General features: G+C 41.5%; 1 protein-coding gene across 2 annotated transcripts in view; it reads right to left on the reverse strand.

The window, feature by feature from the left end:
• The window catches only part of SH3GL3 (SH3 domain containing GRB2 like 3, endophilin A3), a 394,383-nt gene that overhangs the window by 172,243 nt on the left and 204,631 nt on the right, over window positions 1–17,509 (reverse strand). Inside the window, exon 2 of one of the 2 annotated variants that reach the window (XM_053717414.1) lies at window positions 7,536–7,604. In XM_053717414.1, coding sequence (XP_053573389.1) covers window positions 7,536–7,604 — 69 coding nt within the window. Of the gene's footprint in view, window positions 1–7,535; window positions 7,605–17,509 lie in introns of those variants that run through there. The other variant, XM_053717415.1, reaches the window with a different exon arrangement.

The following is a 17,509-nucleotide window of genomic DNA, read 5'->3' on the forward strand; positions in this document are numbered from 1 at the left end:
TATCCTGGAGAGGGGAACACGACAGGGATGTCCTCTCTCTACCCTGCTCTTCGATATTTCAATAGAACCCCTAGCAATTATGGTAAGACACCAGTTAGAGGGTATAAGATTTAGAAAAAAGGAGCTTAAAATTGCATTATATGCAGATGATATTCTTCTTTATTTATCAAATATTAAAGATAACTTGCCAAAGTTATTATTAATCATTAAACAATTTGGATCCTTCTCAGGTTACAAAGTCAATATCTCGAAATCGGAACTTCTTTGGTTAAGGAAAAACAAAAAATCACCATCTATTATACCTTTTAAGATAGTTTCAGGAGCATTCAAATATGTGGGTGTCCTAGTACCATCTAATATAGAGAAGCTATATGAACTAAATGTTCCCCCAATACTTTCAGAGATCAAACAGAGTTTAATAAACTGGCAAAGTCTTCCATTATCCATATCAGGTAGGATAGCGTTGTTTAAAATGGTTTTACTTCCGAAATTGCTATATATCCTGCAAAATATTCCGATAATACTTAAAGGGAAAGACATCCGGTTGCTTAATGCGGTATTGAGAATATTCATATGGCAGAACAAAAAGCCTAGAATTGCTTTTTCCAAATTACAATTACCACGGAACCAAGGGGGTTTTGCATTACCAGATGTGCGTTTGTATAACTATGCTTTTCTAGCACGTATAGAGGCAGATTGGTTTTCGCCAATGATTACGTCACAAACAATGAATTAGAGATTAATATATGTTACCCATTCTTGCCGATAGCCTTAACACATTGTAAACCGAAATTAATACCTCAGGAGTTGAAAACATTTAAAACAATCTATAACCCTATTCAGAGCTGGTGGAAATGGGCAAGGTTCTATCTCTGGATTTTAATGTATCAAAGTTTGTTCCATTTCTAGGCAATCCTAAATTTTTGGCTGGATTAGAGTCAGCAATGTTTCAAAGATGGCATAGTGTAGGACTGGATAGGGTTATTCAGTTTATTGATAGAGAGAACCAATCTGTAAAAACTTATGAATCACTTAAGTATGAATTTGATCTCTCTAATAAAGAATTTTTTGCTTACCTGCAGGCCAGACACTTTGTAGTGGAGCTATTGAGGGAAACGAATAGTCCATGGTCCTGGGAGAGATTGGAGGGGTGGTTAGCGATGGTGGGAAATGGACAGATGTCTATCTCTCCATGTTACCACCTTCTTGTCTCCATCAAGGGCATATCAAATCTTGAGAAACTTTCGGCAGATTGGAACAACTTAATACCAGAAAGTAATATCGATGTACACCTGGTACAAGGATCTATTACAAGAATAGCTCAGACTACACTTTCTTCTACCGGGAGGGAATCGCAGGTCAAACTCTTATATAGGGTGTATTTCACCCCGGAGAAAGGTCTCAGATGCGGGAATATAGATTTTAATAAATGTCCAAAATGTTCAAAGCCTGCTGCTTACCTGGTACACATGATATGGAGCTGTCCCAGAATAGGTCAATTCTGGATAAAAGTGGAATATTGGCTAAAAAATACTGTTAAGATTCTCCCTCTGGATCTATCCCTGAGCTATATTGTATTTTTGAGGAAGGATAGGGGGAAGCTACACCCTCAACATAAATTAATTAATATGACAGTTATCATAATTAGAGGGTAGTATAGGAAATAAAATAATTCAGCAGTATAAAATAGATAAACATGTTCATAATTGATAACTGTTGAACTTGGCTGAGCTAGGGGTTTGATCATGCCAATATTATTATTTATATATATGTATATTATTATTACTGTGTTAATAACTGTTAATTTAGTTATGATTAATTTAAGTTGTATTATCAAGACAGTCAAGTTTGACTTAATTTATGTTGATGTTCATTTTGGGCCTTGCATGGCGTAAACAAATTGTTGGAAATTATTATGCTGAATAATAAAAATCAAAATGATAAAATTGCATGCTCTATCCGAATCATGAAAGAAAAAACCCCAGAATTTATGCTTACCTGATAAATTACTTTCTCTTGTGGTGTATCCAGTCCACGGATTCATCCTTTACTTGTGGGATATTCTCCTTCCTAACAGGAAGTGGCAAAGAGAGCACACAGTAGAGCAGTCCATATAGCTCCCCCTCTAGCTCCACCCCCCAGTCATTCGACCGAAGGTTAGGAAGAAAAAGGAGAAACCATAGGGTGCAGTGGTGACTGTAGTTTAAACTAAAAATCTACCTGACTAATAGCCAGGGCGGGCCGTGGACTGGATACACAAGAGAACGTAATTTATCAGGTAAGCATAAATTTTGTTTTCTCTTGTAAGGTGTATCCAGTCAACGGATTCATCCTTTACTTGTGGGATACCAATACCAAAGCTTTAGGACACGGATGAAGGTAGGGAACAAGACAGGTACCTTAAACGGAAGGCACCACTGCTTGTAAAACCTTTCTCCCAAAAATAGCCTCCGAAGAAGCAAAAGTATTGAATTTGTAAAATTTGGAAAAAGTATGCAGCGAAGACCAAGTCGCTGCCTTACAAATCTGTTCAACAGAAGCCTCATTTTTAAAAGCCCATGTGGAAGCCACTGCTCTGGTAGAATGAGCAGTAATTGTTTCAGGAGGCTGTTGGCCAGCAGTCTCATGGGCCAGACGGTGATGCTTTTCAGCCAAAAGGAAAGAGAGGTAGCAGTCGCCTTCTGACCTCTCCTTTTACCAGAATAGATGACAAATAATGAAGTTGTTTGTCTGAAATCCTTAGTTGCTTGTAAATAGAACTTTAAAGCACGAACCACATCAAGATTGTGTAACAGACGTTCCTTCTTCGAAGAAGGATTAGGACACAGAGAAGGAACAACAATTTCCTGGTTAATATTCTTATTAGACACAACCTTAGGAAGAAAACCAGGTTTGGTACGCAAAACTACCTTATCTGCATGGAACACCAAATAAGGTGAGTCACACTGTAAAGCAGATAACTCTGAAACTCTTCGAGCAGAAGAGATAGCTACCAAAAACAAAACTTTCCAAGATAAAAGCTTAATATCTATGGAATGTAAAGGTTCAAACGGAACCCCTTGCAGAACTGAAAGAACTAAATTCAGACTCCATGGCAGAGCCACAGGTCTATAAACAGGCTTGATTCTGACTAAAGCCTGAGTAAACGCTTGAACGTCTGGTACCTCCGCCAGATGTTTGTGTAAAAGAATAGACAAAGCATATATCTGTCCTTTTAAGGAACTAGCTGAAAATCCTTTCTCCAATCCATCTTGGAGAAAGGACAATATCCTGGGAATCCTAATCTTACTCCATGAGTAACCCTTGGATTCGCACCAACAAAGATATTTTCGCCAAATCTTATGGTAGATTTTCCTGGTGACGGGCTTTCTAGCCTGAATCAGGGTATCGATAACCGACTCAGACGCAGAGAAATTAGATTTGGATGTTTGAAAGGGCCTTGAAGTAGAGGTCCTGCCTCATTGGCAGAGTCCATGGTGGAACGGATGACATGTCCACTAGGTCTGCATACCAAGTCCTGCGTGGCCACGAAGGTGCTATTAGAATCACCGACGACCTCTCCTGCTTGATTCTGGCAACCAGACGAGGAAGGAGAGGAAACAGTGGAAACACATAAGCCAGATTGAAGGACCAAGGCGCTGCTAGAGCATCTATCAGCACCGCCTGGGGATCCCGGGACCTGGACCCATAAAGAGGAAGTTTGGCATTCTGACGGGACGCCATCAGATCCAATTCTGGAGTGCCCCATAGCTGAGTCAGCTGGGCAAATACCTGCGGGTGGAGTTCCCACTCCCCCGGATGAAAAGTCTGACGACTTAGAAAATCCGCCTCCCAGTTGTCTACTCCTGGGATGTGAATTGCTGAGAAGTGGCAAGAGTGATCCTCTGCCCACCTGATTATTTTGGTTACTTCCATCATTGCTAGGGGACTCCTTGTTCCCCCTTGATGGTTGATGTAAGCTACAGTCGTGATGTTGTCCGACTGAAATCTGATGCATTTGGCCGCAGCTAGCTGAGGCCATGCCTGAAGAGCATTGAATATCGCCCTCAGTTCCAGAATGTTTATCGGGAGAAGAGCTTCTTCCCGAGACCATAAGCCCTGAGCTTTCAGGGAGTCCCAGACTGCACCCCAGCCCAACAGACTGGCGTCGGTCGTTACGATGATCCACTCTGGTCTGCGGAAACACATTCCCTGAGACAGGTGATCCTGAGACAACCACCAGAGAAGAGAATCTCTGGTCCCCTGGTCCAACTGTATTTGAGGAGACAAATCTGCATAATCCCCATTCCACTGTTTGAGCATGCATAGTTGCAGTGGTCTGAGGTGTATCCGTGCAAAAGGGACTATGTCCATTGCTGCTACCATTAGTCCGATTGTCTCCACGCACTGAGCTGCAGACGGCCGAGGAATGGAATGAAGAGCTCGGCAAGTAGTTAAGAGTTTTAACTTTCTGACCTCCGTCAGAAATATTTTCATTTCTACCGAGTCTATTAGGGTTCCTAGGAATGGAACTCTTGTGAGGGGGGAGAGAGAACTCTTTTTGATGTTCACCTTCCACCCGTGAGACCTCAGAAAGGCCAATACAATTTCCGTGTGAGACTTGGCTCTTTGGAAAGTCGACGACTGAATTAAGATGTCGTCTAGGTAAGGCGCCACTGCTATGCCCCGCGGTCTTAGAACCGCCAGAAGGGACCCTAGCACCTTTGCGAAAATTCTGGGAGCAGTGGCCAACCCGAAAGGAAGAACCACAAACTGATAATGCCTGTCCAGAAAGGCAAACCAGAGAAACTGGTGATGATCTTTGTGGATAGGAATGTGCAGATACGCATCCTTAAGATCCACAGTAGTCATATATTGACCCTCCTGGATCATTGGTAAGATTGTCCGAATGGTCTCCATCTTGAATGATGGGACTCTGAGGAATTTCTTTAGAATTTTGAGATCCAGGATTGGTCTGAAAGTTCCTTCTTTTTTGGGAACCACAAACAGGTTTGAGTAAAAACCCAGCCCTTGTTCCACAATTGGAACTGTGTGGATCACTCCCATTGTATGTAGGTCTTCTACGCAGCGTAAGAACGCCTCTTTCTTTGTCTGGTCTGTAGACAGGCGAGAAATGTGGAACCTTCCCCTTGGAGGGGAGTCCTTGAATTCTAGAAGATATCCCTGGGATACAATCTCTAAGGCCCAAAGATCGTGTACGTCTCTTGCCCAGGCCTGAGCGAAGAGAGAGTCTGCCCCCCACTAGATCCGGTCCCGGATCGGGGGCTACCCCTTCATGCTGTCTTGGAGGCAGCTGCAGGCTTCTTGGCCTGTTTACCCTTGTTCCAGCCCTGGTAAGGTTTCCAGGCTGCCCTGGGTTGTGAAGTGTTACCCTCTTGCTTTGCAGCAGGGGAGGATGAAGCGAGACCGCTCCTGAAATTTCGAAAGGAACGAAAATTATTTTGTTTGTTCTTTGTCTTAAAGGACTTGTCCTGAGGGAGAGCATGGCCTTTTCCCCCAGTGATTTCTGAGATAATCTCTTTCAATTCAGGCCCGAAAAGTGTCTTTCTTGTAAGGTAAAAGAGTTAGACGCGCTAGAGGTGCTAGGCGTCGCTTGAGCGGGCGTAACTGGTTGTGACACTTGGGGAGAGGTCAACGAGCTAACCTCATTACCTTCTGTCTGAGAATCATCTTGGGCCACATTTTTAAGTGCAACAATATGGTCTTTAAGGTGTATAGACATATCAGTACAAGTGGGACACATTTTGAGAGGGGGTTCCACCATGGCTTCTAAACACATTGAACAAGGATTTTCCTTGGTGTCAGACATGTTTAACAGACTAGTAGTTAGACAAACAGGCTTAGAAATCACTTTAATCAAGCAAAAACACACTTTGCAAAAAAACGTTACTGTGCCTTTAAGAAATAAAAAAGGCACACAATTTTCCAAAACAGTGAAAAATGCACCAAACTTTTTGAAATTTTCACAGTATGTACCTAAAGCATTGGTAAGATTGCACAACTAGCAATAAAAACGATTAACCCCTTAATGCCCAAACCGGATCAATAGTAAGCTAACAGACCGATTAAAACAACTTTAGCACCTTGCCACAGCTCTGCTGTGGCCCTACCTTCCCTTAGGAGTCAGATTTATGGGGAAAAAGCTTCTTATGGGTCCTCAAACTGTAGCAGGAGCCTCCATGTGAAAACAGCCTGAAGATATAGTCAATCTAACTGCGCATCTGAGGCGCGAAATTAGGCCCCTCCCACCTTACTCCGGTGCTGTTAGGCCTAAAGAAACACTCCTAAGAGTTATAATATTAGCCATGTGGGTAACAACCCCTGAAAGAAACCCAAAGGGACCTTCAAAGTGTCTCAAAAAACGATATTTATTAGTAAAAACCGTTTGCCATAAAAAAGTGTCAACTTGCCATAAAATAGTATCAACCAGCATAAAATAGCCCTGTTATGTAAGCTTGTAATTCCATACTTAGTCTCTGAATAAAGCTTACCCTTCCCTCATGGGGATCTTAACAGTCCTTTTCTAGCATTATCACAGTCTTGTCTAGAAATAAATGACTGAACATACCTTATTGCAGCCTAACCTGCAAACCGTTTCCCCCAACTGAAGTTTTCTTGTACTCCTCAGTCCTGTGTGGGAACAGCAGTGGATTTTAGTTACAACATGCTAAAATCACCTTCCTCTCTGCAGAAATCTTCATCTCTTTTCTGCTGGAGAGTAAATAGTACACAACGGTACCATTTAAAATAACAAACTTTTGCTTGTAGAACAAAAACTACAAATCTAACACCACATTCACTTTACCCTAGAGGGACCCTATTGCTTATAGCCGGCAAAGAGAATGACTGGGGGGTGGAGCTAGAGGGGGAGCTATATGGACAGCTCTGCTGTGTGCTCTCTTTGCCACTTACTGTTAGGAAGGAGAATATCCCACAAGTAAAGGATAAATCAGTGGACTGGATACACCTTACAAGAGAAATTGGGTTTAGTATCCCTATAATATCCTACCTCACCCTGTGGGTCCTATGTGGAACAGATATTATCCCTGTGTAGATCTATGACACAAACTCATTTTAAAGGGAAATAAAACAAACAAAAAATCTTTCATGATTTAGGTAGAACATACAATTTTAAACACATTTCCAGTTTACTCCTATTAACAAATCTGCTTCATTCTCTTGGTATCATTTGTTAAAGGAGCACGAATGCACTACTGGTTGCTAACTTAACACATGACAATGAGGCATATAGGCATATATATGCAGCCACCAATCAGCAGCTAGCACCCACCTTGAGCTTACCTAGATAAACCATTCAACAAAGGATAACCAGAGAAGGAAGCAAATTAAATCATAGAAGTAAATTGGAAAGTTGTTTAAAATTGTATGCTTTGTCTGAATCATGAATGTCTAATTCTGACGTCACTGTCCCTTTAAGATTTTGAGTAGCTGTGGTTGCTGTGTTTTAAATTCACATTGAAAATGTCAAATAATATTAATATATGGAGCATTAATGAATGTATATAGTGACTTACTCTTTCCATCTCCTGAAAATCATCATCAAGTTTTGTTCCTTCTGCGCCACTAATTTTTTCACTGATTAGCTGCAAAAGAAAAGACAAAAACATATCAGTGGCGCGGAGATAACCATAACAAACCCTAAAACAGATGAGCAAGTTTCTAAAACATTCTGAAATATTTGATAACCTGTATTTTAAAAAGGTAGATTGTTTCATAAATACAAAACCATGAGTATTTTATTGCTAGAATACAACCTTGGCAATCCTTCTGCTTACAGTAAACAACCCATAAAACCTTTTTTTCCAGCATAAAAAAGATGCAGACATGCCCAGCTAGAAAGGAATCAACCCTAATGTTATTGCCTCAAATACAAAATAATAGTATTTTTCTGCACTGGGCTAACAATTTACATTTTTCAGGTGTTCATATATTTTTCTTTTATTATATCACACAAAACTAAATGCCTATTACATGAGAAGTCACAAGGAAAGGTTAAAATAATCGACAATTTGGGAGTCGATCATCACTAAATTATCTGTGATTTTGCTCCAGAATATTTTTTTTTTCTTTGTGGCCAAATTGGTTGTCATGTTTTCCAAGTGAACACAATGGGGCATATTTATCAAGCTCTAAACACCGCTTCTCCATAACTTGTCCACGAATCTGCAGGGGGCAGCATTGCACCAGCAGTTCAAAAGAACGGCGGACATGATAAGCTATAAGTCTGAAGACTCGCCAGAAACACGAGCCCTCAAGCTCCATTCGAAGCTTGATAAATGGGCCTTATAGTATGGTTATTGGCCATTTGTGTAAATGGGATTCTTCAGAAAAAAACATTGTAATGTGGACAAACATTTCAAAAACATTATCATATAAATTGCTTTTTCTATCAGGTTAACAAATCTTAAAGCATTATTAGGAATATGTATGTTTGAATAATGGGGAGAGAGGTTAACCCCACAATGCTATTGTTTAGAGAGAGGTGTTGGGGACAGCATTGGAGAGGGAAAGAAGAAGAAAAAAAAGGGGGGGAGGATAAGGGAAGATGTTAAATGGATTGGACGCTGTGGCTTCTAATGTATTATATTTTATATATATATATATATATATATATATATATATATATATATATATATATATATATATAAATAATGAGCTAGCTCTTTACAATAAGTATATACCTTGATTATTCAACACTACTATTTTATATATATTGTGGTGCAGACCCAATGTTCATATATATCTTAAACTACAAAAGAAAGACACTATAGATATAAAAGTCTATGTGTAAAAGAATGGGAATTCAGCACTCTTTAAATATCTAATTTTATTAGTAATAGATAAACTGAAGAACACCCTGTCGTTACGCAGGTACCTACACATCTAATAACCTAAAAGTGCAAAAAGTATTATTAGTACCAAATACCATGAGTATCCATATATAAATAAAATACAATACAATGAGCCACTCTGATGAGAGAATAAAACATGCAACACCCTGCTGGACCAAACCCTATGTATAATAGGTCACGCCTGGCCAGGTATACGTGGGGATCTATGCATGTGTATAATTATGAAGGCAAGTAAGTTGGAATAACGTACGGCCAGAATTCGAGTTTTGCGTTAGAAGCTATGCGGTGCTAACGAGCAGTTTTTTTCTCACTGCTCACTTACCTGCAGCGCTGGTATTACGGGTTTTTACAAACCCGGCGTTAAAAGAAAAAAAGTGATCGTAGAGCAAAATTGAGCTCCACATTACACTCCAATACCAGCGCTGCTTGAGTCAGCGGTGAGCTGGTTGTACGTGCTCGTGCACGATTTCCCCATAGACATCAATGAGGAGAGCCGGCTGAGAAAAAGTCTAACACCTGCAAAAAAGCAGCGTAAAACTCAGTAACGCAGCCCCATTGATTCCTATGGGGAAACTAAAGTTATGTGAACCCCGAATCTAACCACCCCTAACCTTACACTTATTAACCCCTAATCTGCCGCCCCCGACATCGCCGACACCTACGTTATAATTATTGACCCCTAATCTGCTGCTCCGGACATCGTCGCCACCTACATTATATTTATTAACCCCTAATCTGATGCCCCCAGCATTGCCGAAACCTACATTATATTTATTAACCCCTAATCTGCCGCCTCTAATGTCGCCGCAACCTGCCTACACTTATTAACCCCTAATCTGCCGCACCCAACGTCGCAGCCACTATTCTAAATTTATTAACCCCTAAACCTAAGTCTAACCCTAACCCTAACACCCCCTAACTTAAATATAATTTAAATAAATCTAAATAAAACTTACTATCATTGCCTAAATTATTCCTATTTAAAACTAAATACCTATAAAATAAACCCTAAACTAGCTACAATATAACTAATAGTTACATTGTAGCTACCTTAGGGTTTATTTTTATTTTACAGGCAAGTTTGTATTTATTTTAACTAGGTAGAATAGTTATTAAATAGTTATTAACTATTTAATAACTACCTAGCTAAAATAAATACAAATTTACCTGTAAAATAAAACCTAACCTAAGTTACACTAACACCTAACACTACACTACAATTAAATAAATTCCCTACATTAAATACAATTAAATTAAATTATATTAGCTAAATCACACAAAAAACAAACAAACACTAAATTACAGAAAATAATAAACAAATTACAAGATATTTAAACAAATTACACCTAACCTAATAGCCCTATCAAAATAAAAAAGCCCCCCCCAAAATAAATAAAAAAACCCTAGCCTAAACTAAACTATCAATAGCCCTTAAAAGGGCCTTTTGTGGGGCATTGCCCCAAAGAAATCAGCTCTTTTACCTGTAAATAAAAATACAAACAACCCCCCCAACAGTAAAACCCACCATCAAGCTCCAGAAACAGCAGTTATGAAGCAGCGGTCACAAAGACCGCTGCTCCATAACCTGTCTGCCTGTTCTGAGCAGGCGGACAGACATCGCCGGAAATCAACCCGATCGAGTACGATCGGGTTGATTGACACCCCCCTGCTGGCGGCCGATTGGCCTTGTGTCTGCAGGGGGCGGCGTTGCACCAGCAGCTCTTGTGAGCTGCTGGTGCAATGCTGAATACGGCGAGAGTATTGCTCGCCGTATTCAGCGAGGTTTGGCGGACCTGATCCGCAGTGTCGGATCAGGTCCGTCAGACCTTGATAACTAGAGGCCATTGTATCTACCTTATATTGTTGTGATCCCAAAACTTTGTAGGTAAGGAACTGCACATACATCCGTGCAGTCAAGACACCAGCATATGTCAGTAACTAGGCATTGAAGCAAGGGAAGGCATTTAGAGAAAAGCCAAGGCAGATTGGGTTAGAAGTATAGTCGTGTCTTGGCAAACAAAAGTATAAGCAATGTCCGACGTCAACAGTCAAATTAGCAATTATAGCATATAGCAGCAAAGCTGAGATGTCCACATATAAAGTACCGGTTCACCTGCCGTTAGTTAGTTAGTTACAAGCAGGCTCCACATCTAGCAGTTCCGATATATAGCAAGAAGGAATACCTCTCCTTGTGACTGAATGTCAGTATGCCTTTCTTTGAGACGCAAATCCTGTTTCGATGCTGATTTAGCCTTTAGGTTTATTCGTTACCAAGCTTAGTAGAGGGGATTCACCAAACACCATCAATTCAAACGTTCTCTTCCATCAGAGTGGAAAGCCACGACTGGCTTTCCACTCTGATGGAAGAGAACATTTGAATTGATGGCGTTTAAATTGTCTTTAGTCTAGCTAGTGTACGGTACCATCTTGTTAATAGTTTGCAGTAAGTTTCTTGAACTCTGGTGGATATAGAACCTGTCTTAGTAGTATAGAAAACTGAGGACCATTGTTTTGTACTTGTTTCTGTATTTAGCTCTTGTCCCTAAACCATGACATAGTCAGGGAGAAAGTTTTTCTATGGGAGTAAAAGCAGTTTATAGAGTGTGGATATCATATGAGCAGGAGTGTGTTGTCAGTTAGTTGTCGAAATAGGGACTTTTTGTGTATGTGAGTATCAGTGTAGTGTTTTACCTGTACGCAAGATAGCCAAGTGGATAACATATCAGGATCCGTTTCCTTCAAATCACTATATTCTTTTAACTTATTCTGGTGAGTTATATAGTATAAAACCCCCTTCACATAATTTATGCTTACCTGATAAATTTATTTCTCTTGTAGTGTATCCAGTCCACGGATCATCCATTACTTATGGGATATTAACTCCTCCCCAACAGGAAGTGCAAGAGGATTCACCCAGCAGAGCTGCTATATAGCTCCTCCCCTAACTGCCATTACCAGTCATTCGACCGAAAACATGCAGAGAAAGGAAAACCATAGGGTGCAGTGGTGACTGTAGTTTAATGGAAAAATTACCTGCCTTAAAGTGACAGGGCGGGCCGTGGACTGGATACACTACAAGAGAAATAAATTTATCAGGTAAGCATAAATTATGTTTTCTCTTGTTAAGTGTATCCAGTCCACGGATCATCCATTACTTATGGGATACCAATACCAAAGCTAAAGTACACGGATGACGGGAGGGACAGGCAGGCTCTTTATACGGAAGGAACCACTGCCTGAAGAACCTTTCTCCCAAAAACAGCCTCCGAAGAAGCAAAAGTGTCAAATTTGTAAAATTTGGAAAAAGTATGAAGAGAAGACCAAGTTGCAGCCTTGCAAATCTGTTCAACAGAAGCCTCATTCTTAAAGGCCCAAGTGGAAGCCACAGCTCTAGTAGAATGTGCTGTAATTCTTTCAGGAGGCTGCTGTCCAGCAGTCTCATAGGCTAACCGTATTATGCTACGAAGCCAAAAGGAGAGAGAGGTAGCCAAAGCTTTTTGACCTCTCCTCTGACCAGAATAAACGACAAACAGGGAAGACGTTTGTCGAAAATCCTTAGTTGCCTGTAGATAAAATTTCAGGGCACGGACTACATCTAGATTGTGTAGCAGACGTTCCTTTTTCGAAGAAGGATTAGGACACAAAGATGGAACCACAATCTCTTGATTGATATTCCTATTAGTGACCACCTTAGGTAGGAACCCAGGTTTAGTACGCAGAACTACCTTGTCTGAATGAAAAATCAGATAAGGAGAATCACAATGTAAGGCAGATAACTCAGAGACTCTTCGAGCCGAGGAAATCGCCATTAAAAACAGAACTTTCCAAGATAACAACTTGATATCAATGGAATGAAGGGGTTCAAACGGAACCCCCTGTAAAACATTAAGAACTAAGTTCAAACTCCATGGTGGAGCAACAGTTTTAAACACAGGCTTGATCCTAGCTAAAGCCTGACAAAAAGCTTGAACGTCCGGAACTTCTGACAGACGTTTGTGTAAAAGAATGGACAGAGCTGAAATCTGTCCCTTTAAGGAACTAGCGGATAAACCCTTTTCTAAACCTTCTTGTAGAAAAGACAATATCCTCGGAATCCTAACCTTACTCCATGAGTAACTCTTGGATTCGCACCAATATAAGTATTTGCGCCATATCTTATGGTAAATCTTTCTGGTAACAGGCTTCCTAGCCTGTATTAAGGTATCAATAACTGACTCAGAAAAACCACGTTTTGATAAAATCAAGCGTTCAATTTCCAAGCAGTCAGCTTCAGAGAAATTAGATTTTGATGTTTGAAGGGACCCTGGATCAGAAGGTCCTGTTTCAGAGGTAGCGACCAAGGTGGACAGGATGACATGTCCACTAGATCTGCATACCAAGTCCTGCGTGGCCATGCAGGCGCTATTAGAATCACTGATGCTCTCTCCTGTTTGATTCTGGCAATCAATCGAGGAAGCATCGGGAAGGGTGGAAACACATAAGCCATCCCGAAGGTCCAAGGTGCTGTCAAAGCATCTATCAGAACCGCTCCCGGATCCCTGGATCTGGACCCGTAACGAGGAAGCTTGGAGTTCTGTCGAGACGCCATGAGATCTATCTCTGGTTTGCCCCAACGTCGAAGTATTTGGGCAAAGACCTCCGGATGAAGTTCCCACTCCCCCGGATGAAAAGTCTGACGACTTAAGAAATCCGCCTCCCAGTTCTCCACTCCCGGGATGTGGATTGCTGACAGGTGGCAAGAGTGAGACTCTGCCCAGCGAATTATCTTTGATACTTCCATCATTGCTAGGGAGCTTCTTGTCCCTCCCTGATGGTTGATGTAAGCTACAGTCGTGATGTTGTCCGACTGAAACCTGATGAACCCCCGAGTTGTTAACTGGGGCCAAGCCAGAAGGGCATTGAGAACTGCTCTCAATTCCAGAATGTTTATTGGTAGGAGACTCTCCTCCTGATTCCATTGTCCCTGAGCCTTCAGAGAATTCCAGACAGCGCCCCAACCTAGTAGGCTGGCGTCTGTTGTTACAATTGTCCAGTCCGGCCTGCTGAATGGCATCCCCCTGGACAGATGTGGCCGAGAAAGCCACCATAGAAGAGAATTTCTGGTCTCTTGATCCAGATTCAGAGTAGGGGACAAGTCTGAGTAATCCCCATTCCACTGACTTAGCATGCACAATTGCAGCGGTCTGAGATGTAGGCGTGCAAAGGGTACTATGTCCATTGCCGCTACCATTAAGCCGATCACCTCCATGCATTGAGCTACTGACGGGTGTTGAATGGAATGAAGGACACGGCATGCATTTTGAAGCTTTGTTAACCTGTCTTCTGTCAGGTAAATCTTCATTTCTACAGAATCTATAAGAGTCCCCAAGAAGGGAACTCTTGTGAGTGGAAAGAGAGAACTCTTCTTTTCGTTCACCTTCCATCCATGCGACCTTAGAAATGCCAGTACTAACTCTGTATGAGACTTGGCAGTTTGAAAGCTTGAAGCTTGTATCAGAATGTCGTCTAGGTACGGAGCTACCGCAATTCCTCGCGGTCTTAGTACCGCCAGAAGAGCACCCAGAACCTTTGTGAAGATTCTCGGAGCCGTAGCCAATCCGAATGGAAGAGCTACAAACTGGTAATGCCTGTCTAGAAAGGCAAACCTTAGATACCGGTAATGATCTTTGTGAATCGGTATGTGAAGGTAAGCATCCTTTAAATCCACTGTGGTCATGTACTGACCCTTTTGGATCATGGGTAAAATTGTCCGAATAGTTTCCATTTTGAACGATGGAACTCTTAGGAATTTGTTTAGGATCTTTAAATCCAAGATTGGCCTGAAAGTTCCCTCTTTTTTGGGAACCACAAACAGATTTGAGTAAAACCCTTGTCCTTGTTCCGACCGCGGAACCGGATGGATCACTTCCATTAATAAAAGATCTTGTACGCAGCGTAGAAACGCCTCTTTCTTTATTTGGTTTGTTGACAACCTTGACAGATGAAATCTCCCTCTTGGGGGAGAGAATTTGAAGTCTAGAAGGTATCCCTGAGATATGATCTCTAACGCCCAGGGATCCTGGACATCTCTTGCCCAAGCCTGGGCGAAGAGAGAAAGTCTGCCCCCCACTAGATCCGTTCCCGGATCGGGGGCCCTCGATTCATGCTGTCTTAGGGGCAGCAGCAGGTTTCCTGGCCTGCTTGCCCTTGTTCCAGGACTGGTTAGGTCTCCAGCCTTGTCTGTAGCGAGCAACAGCTCCTTCCTGTTTTGGTGCAGAGGAAGTTGATGCTGCTCCTGCTTTGAAATTACGAAAGGAACGAAAATTAGACTGTCTAGCCTTAGGTTTGGCTCTGTCTTGAGGCAGGGCATGGCCTTTACCTCCTGTAATATCAGCGATAATTTCTTTCAACCCGGGCCCGAATAAGGTCTGCCCTTTGAAAGGTATATTAAGCAATTTAGATTTAGAAGTAATGTCAGCTGACCAGGATTTTAGCCACAGTGCTCTGCGTGCCTGAATGGCGAATCCGGAATTCTTAGCCGTAAGTTTAGTTAAATGTACTACGGCATCTGAAATAAATGAGTTAGCTAACTTAAGAGCTTTAAGCTTGTGTGTAATCTCATCTAATGGAGCTGATTCAAGTGTCTCTTCCAGAGACTCAAACCAAAATGCTGCTGCAGCCGTGACAGGCGCAATGCATGCAAGAGGTTGCAATATAAAACCTTGTTGAACAAACATTTTCTTAAGGTAACCCTCTAACTTTTTATCCATTGGATCTGAAAAGGCACAGCTATCCTCCACCGGGATAGTGGTACGCTTAGCTAAAGTAGAAACTGCTCCCTCCACCTTAGGGACCGTTTGCCATAAGTCCCGTGTGGTGGCGTCTATTGGAAACATCTTTCTAAATATCGGAGGGGGTGAGAACGGCACACCGGGTCTATCCCACTCCTTAGTAACAATTTCAGTAAGTCTCTTAGGTATAGGAAAAACGTCAGTACTCGCCGGTACCGCAAAATATTTATCCAACCTACACATTTTCTCTGGTATTGCAACTGTGTTACAATCATTCAGAGCCGCTAACACCTCCCCTAGTAATACACTGAGGTTTTCCAGCTTAAATTAAAAATTTGAAATATCTGAATCCAGTTTGTTTGGATCAGAACCGTCACCCACAGAATGAAGCTCTCCGTCCTCATGTTCTGCAAATTGTGACGCAGTGTCTGACATGGCCCTAATATTATCAGCGCACTCTGTTCTCACCCCAGAGTGATCACGCTTACCTCTTAGTTCTGGTAATTTAGCCAAAACTTCAGTCATAACAGTAGCCATATCCTGTAATGTGATTTGTAATGGCCGCCCAGATGTACTCGGCGCTACAATATCACGCACCTCCCGAGCGGGAGATGCAGGTACTGACACGTGAGGCGAGTTAGTCGGCATAACTCTCCCCTCGTTGTTTGGTGAAATATGTTCAATTTGTACAGATTGACTTTTATTTAAAGTAGCATCAATACAGTTAGTACATAAATTTCTATTGGGCTCCACTTTGGCTTTAGCACATATAGCACAGATATCTTCCTCTGAATCAGACATGTTTAACACACTAGCAAATAAACTAGCAACTTGGAAATACTTTTCAAGTAATTTACTATAATATGAAAACGTACTGTGCCTATAAGAAGCACAGAAAAAGTTATGACAGTTGAAAATTAATAAACTGAAAAGTTATAGCATCAAATCTTTGTAAAAAACACAATTTTAGCAAAGCATTGCTCCCATTAGCAAAGAATAACTAACCCTGATAGCAGAAAAAAAATACAGAAATAAACGTTTTTTTATCACAGTCAACTACAATCTCACAGCTCTGCTGTGAGTGATTACCTCCCTCAAAACAAGTTTTGAAGACCCCTGAGTTCTGTAGAGATGAACCGGATCATGCAGGGAAAACAATAAACTTCTGACTGAATTTTTTGATGCGTAGCAAAAGCGCCAAAAAAGGCCCCTCCCCCTCACACATAACAGTGAGAGAGATCAGTAAACTGTCATAAATTAAATAAAACGACTGCCAAGTGGAAAAAAATAGTGCCCAAAACATTTTTTCACCCAGTACCTCAGAAAAACATAATTTATGCTTACCTGATAAATTTATTTCTCTTGTAGTGTATCCAGTCCACGGATCATCCATTACTTATGGGATATTAACTCCTCCCCAACAGGAAGTGCAAGAGGATTCACCCAGCAGAGCTGCTATATAGCTCCTCCCCTAACTGCCATTACCAGTCATTCGACCGAAAACATGCAGAGAAAGGAAAACCATAGGGTACAGTGGTGACTGTAGTTTAATGGAAAAATTACCTGCCTTAAAGTGACAGGGCGGGCCGTGGACTGGATACACTACAAGAGAAACAGAATTTATGCTTACCTGATAAATTTCTTTCTCCAACGGTGTGTCCGGTCCACGGCGTCATCCTTACTTGTGGGATATTCTCTTCCCCAACAGGAAATGGCAAAGAGCCCAGCAAAGCTGGTCACATGATCCCTCCTAGGCTCCGCCTACCCCAGTCATTCGACCGACGTTAAGGAGGAATATTTGCATAGGAGAAACCATATGGTACCGTGGTGACTGTAGTTAAAGAAAATAAAATATCAGACCTGATT

The sequence above is a fragment of the Bombina bombina genome, chromosome 6 (assembly GCF_027579735.1).
Source record: "Bombina bombina isolate aBomBom1 chromosome 6, aBomBom1.pri, whole genome shotgun sequence".
NCBI lineage: Eukaryota > Metazoa > Chordata > Amphibia > Anura > Bombinatoridae > Bombina > Bombina bombina.